The sequence below is a fragment of the Hordeum vulgare genome, chromosome 4H (assembly GCF_904849725.1).
Source record: "Hordeum vulgare subsp. vulgare chromosome 4H, MorexV3_pseudomolecules_assembly, whole genome shotgun sequence".
NCBI lineage: Eukaryota > Viridiplantae > Streptophyta > Magnoliopsida > Poales > Poaceae > Hordeum > Hordeum vulgare.
The window spans coordinates 457,954,074-457,958,041 of record NC_058521.1 but is presented as its reverse complement, the minus strand read 5'-3'; the positions used below and the strand labels follow the sequence as shown (position 1 = coordinate 457,958,041).

General features: G+C 44.2%; 1 protein-coding gene across 1 annotated transcript; it reads left to right on the top strand.

Annotated features, from left to right (window-relative positions):
- The first annotated feature begins 302 nt into the window (after positions 1-302).
- Positions 303-3,698, top strand: LOC123448945 (arogenate dehydratase 2-like). Its single transcript, XM_045125997.1, has 11 exons — positions 303-686; positions 814-875; positions 990-1,082; positions 2,095-2,295; positions 2,380-2,463; positions 2,592-2,687; positions 2,764-2,841; positions 2,944-3,033; positions 3,111-3,178; positions 3,286-3,367; positions 3,434-3,698. The coding sequence occupies exons 1-11, from the start codon at positions 401-403 to the stop codon at positions 3,491-3,493; spliced, it is 1,200 nt and encodes a 399-aa protein (XP_044981932.1). The 5' UTR covers positions 303-400; the 3' UTR covers positions 3,494-3,698.
- The last annotated feature ends 270 nt before the right edge of the window (positions 3,699-3,968 follow it).

The following is a 3,968-nucleotide window of genomic DNA, read 5'->3' as shown; positions in this document are numbered from 1 at the left end:
CCCCTACATGCCACGTGGTCGCGGGTGTGGCGCCGAACACCTAGGCGTCATACAGTACAGTTTGACGCCTAGGTGTCGGACGCCACACAAAAGGGTCAGACCGATGAATTATTTCCCCCGAGGGGTTAATCCGTGAGTTCTTTGGCCCCACGGGTCATTTTTGTCAATTTTGCCGTTGGTTTGTCGTAAAAAAGACAGTAGACTCGTCGCCACGCACTGCTCTCCAGCCTCGCCGCCCGTGCTTCGCTGTTCCACTTCTCCACCTCACAAAGGAAATCTCGCGTCACGTTTGGAAAAGCCCGTGGCCGTGGGGATCATTTTTCCTTTTTCGCTTCTCGACTTCCCCCAATCGGCCACCCCACCCCCCGGCTTCCTTCTTGGCCAGCGCGCCGGCTAGGCTATGGCCTCCATGACCACACCTCGGCTCCCCTTCCTCCCCGCCCGAACCCGCTCCGCGGTGACCACCTCCTCCTCTTCGTCGTCCTCCTCCCCGTCACCACGCCGCTCCATCAAATGCAGCAGCTCCACCAACGCTAATTCAGCCCCCCTCCCTTCTACATCGCGGCGGCCCCCGGCGCCCGTGGCGGACGGCGTAGGTTCCGCCGACCTCAACGGCCTCCGGGCCCCGTCTGTACCTGTCGCGGACTCCCCTCTACCAGCGTACCGCGATCCGCACGGGCTGCCTCGTAAGTCCAGCGGCGGCGCTTTTTTAGCCGATATCGAGCAGTTCTTTTCCGGTTTAATAATAACTAAACTAACTAATCAGCTGGCGCTTTCTTCATGGCGTGCGTGCTTCTGTACTGGGGTTATCAGGGCCTCTCACTAGTGCGGATCTAATGGAGTCGAGCGGGGAGGGGCTCAAGGTTGCCTACCAGGTGCTCGACGAAACGCGTGTGCTGTTTCGGTGTCATTGCTTATCTATCTCCCTTTTTGTGCATGCGCTCCTTTTGTTGTGAATCTGAACGGAGTTTGGTTTGGTTATTATTCAGGGCTTCCCTGGAGCGTACAGTGAGGCTGCAGCAAAGAAGGCCTATCCAAATTGCCAGACAGTGCCCTGCGAGCACTTTGATACTGCGTTTCAGGTATCGTAGTGTGATCCTTTCTGGGTCCTGTTTAGATATCTTTGGGCATGCTGTCTGTGGTGCAGTGAGTTGTGCAATTTTACTTTGGTTCATGTCATGGTTTCGCAAGACGGGACATTGAATCAAATGAGGTTAAATGTTTGTTGATGAAATGTGTTGAGGATTTGGAGTTTGTACAGAGTTTGACATGCTCAGTGTTTGTTTATTACTCCCTCCGTTCCTAAATATAAGTCTTTTTAGTGATTTCACTAGGAGACTACCAGTGGCGAATCTAGCATGACAATGGAGGGTAGGCTCAAAATATTAATTTAGTGAGCCTAATTAGCAAATGCATTGCAATTGTTGCATGTAAAGCATATCAATATAATTGTGAAGTGGTATATTTAGCTGAAATAAGATTTTGGAGGGTAGGCTTAAGCCTATGCCCACCTAGTAGACTCGCCACTGGAGACTACATACGGAGCAAAATGAGTGAATCTACACTGTAAAGTATGTCTATATTCCATCCGTATGTAGTCTTTTAGTGGAACCTCTAAAAAGACTTATATTTAAGAACGGAGGGAGTAGATGCAATATCCCAGTACCGCACAAAGAACCTATCACTGGCACATATCATTTGTCCATACTCATTCTTTTCTTGAGACAACATGCTCATCATCTGGTCATTCATTTCTACTGTAATTTGAACAAAATTATGTATTATGAAAGTACCAGTCTAGTCGAGTATGTGTATGGATGGTTTGTATAAGTATCTAATTTAAATAGTTTTAAAGATATTGGTAGTCGAAGTTTCGTAAGTTGACCCTACATATGCTCGAAACGACATCCCTTAGGTAACCGGAGAGATTGTTGTATTAGCAAAATCTTCATCTAAACTAGCCTTTCAGACAGCAGTAGATCAGAGTAATTGTAAACCATATATTGCATGTCATATTGTAATACATAGAAGAAGGTGTATGTGGCAAAAGCAATAAATGTGCTGCAATTTTGATGTCTTCTGGTCCTTTATCAGGCTGTTCAAAACTGGATAGTTGATAGGGCAGTACTGCCACTTGAGAATACTTTGGGCGGTAGTATACATCGGAACTATGATCTTTTACTTCGGCATGAGCTGCACATAGTTGGAGAGGTTCGCCTTGCAGTTCGGCATTGCTTGTTAGCCAATCGTGGAGTGAAGATCGAAAATCTAAGAAATGTCATCAGTCATCCCCAGGTAAAACCTCTTGGATAGTGTGGCCTTGATATTTTCACTTGTTCTGTGTAATAACCTTACAGGTACATTAATTGAAATTCTTAGGCCCTTGCGCAATGTGAGCATACACTGACAGAGTTGGGAATTGAACATAGACAAGCTGTTGATGACACTGCTGGTGCAGCAAAGGTAGAATGATGCTTCCTCTTCTACCTGGAATTTATCTTCTGATGGATATATATTTTGTTCACTCTTTCAACTGACTCATGGTGCAAAGTGATTGTCGTTTACCATAACACCATATGCTTGTTTCATAGTTAGTTGCAGAACAAATGCTCCAAGATACTGGTGCTGTTGCCAGTTCATTAGCTGCTGAACTTTATGAACTGGATATTCTTGCTGAAAATATTCAGGTATCGTGATTTCATGCTAAATCAGGACATTATATTCTGTTCTTTATCCTCACCATAAGTGCATTATTTACTTTAGGACGAAAAAGTCAATGTCACCCGCTTTATGATGCTTGCTCGGGAACCTATTATACCTCGGGTTGATAAACCATTCAAGGTACAGATTGCAATGAGAACTCTCTTTCATCTTCCTTTCAGTCTCCTTACGGAGGGGAAAAACAAAGCCGGTTGATTTGTTGCATGATCATTTGATTTTCAGACTAGCATTGTGTTTTCACTTGAAGAAGGACCCGGACAACTCTTCAAGGCACTTGCAGTTTTTGCACTGAGGGAAATCAACCTCACCAAGGTGTATTAAATAACCTTGCTTTGTTTCATCACTTGCATGTGCTTTGTATAACTCTCTAACAGTATGTTGATGTGAAGATCGAAAGCCGTCCACACAAGAAAAGGCCTTTTCGTGTAGCTGATGATACTTTCTCCACACGCGTCAAGTTAGATAATAACCCTACAACCCTCATGTTTATTCAGTTCTGTTTCATGAAGTGTTACCCAAATATGAAAACCAATAATTCGAACAATTTGATCCTTGGCTGAATAGGTACTTTGACTACCTGTTTTATGTGGACCTTGAGGCGTCTATGGCTGATCCAAAAACTCAGAACGCTCTCAGAAATTTGGAGGTGATATTTCTTGGTAGTTTTATCAGGCGTCAAGTGAACAGTGGCTCATGTTACTTTTATTTGCAGGAGTTCGCAACCTTTTCAAGAGTCCTAGGGAGCTATCCTACAGACGTGAGCGAAGCTTGAATAGCAAGTGCTTGCTGCAGATCACATGTTAGTGATTAATCAAGTGTGTGCCTTTTTTTAGCCGGATAAACATCCGCCTTCTGGTAGCTGTTCTTTGTTGTAGAACCATATTCTGCATTATAGTCTAAGAAACATGTAGCTCTCAGAGCATATTTCTTATTTGGATTGGGTCTTGCTCATAAAATGTACCCCCTCCGTTCCTAAATCTTAAGCCTTTTTAGAGATTTCAATACGGATTACATACACATATGGAGCAAAATGAATGAATCTATACTCTAAAATACGTCTATATGTATCCGTATATAGTTTGTATTGAAATGTCTAAAAAGGCTTGTATTTAGAAACAGAGGTGGTACGTCAGTATTCAGCAGCAGAATAGCGGATATAGCCCCAGTGATTTCCAAGGGGATATAGTCCCAGGGATTTCCAGGTTGAGTCGAATGTGGAACCAGAATATTGAACTATGCGTTGTGGA

Coding starts and splice junctions, on each gene's coding strand:
- LOC123448945 (XM_045125997.1), top strand. CDS start 401: ATGGCCTCCATGACCACACCTCGGCTCCCCTTCCTCCCCGCCCGAACC. Junction 1,083..2,094: donor ACTTTGATACTGCGTTTCAG/GTATCGTAGTGT, acceptor GTCCTTTATCAG/GCTGTTCAAAACTGGATAGT. Junction 2,464..2,591: donor ACACTGCTGGTGCAGCAAAG/GTAGAATGATGC, acceptor CTTGTTTCATAG/TTAGTTGCAGAACAAATGCT.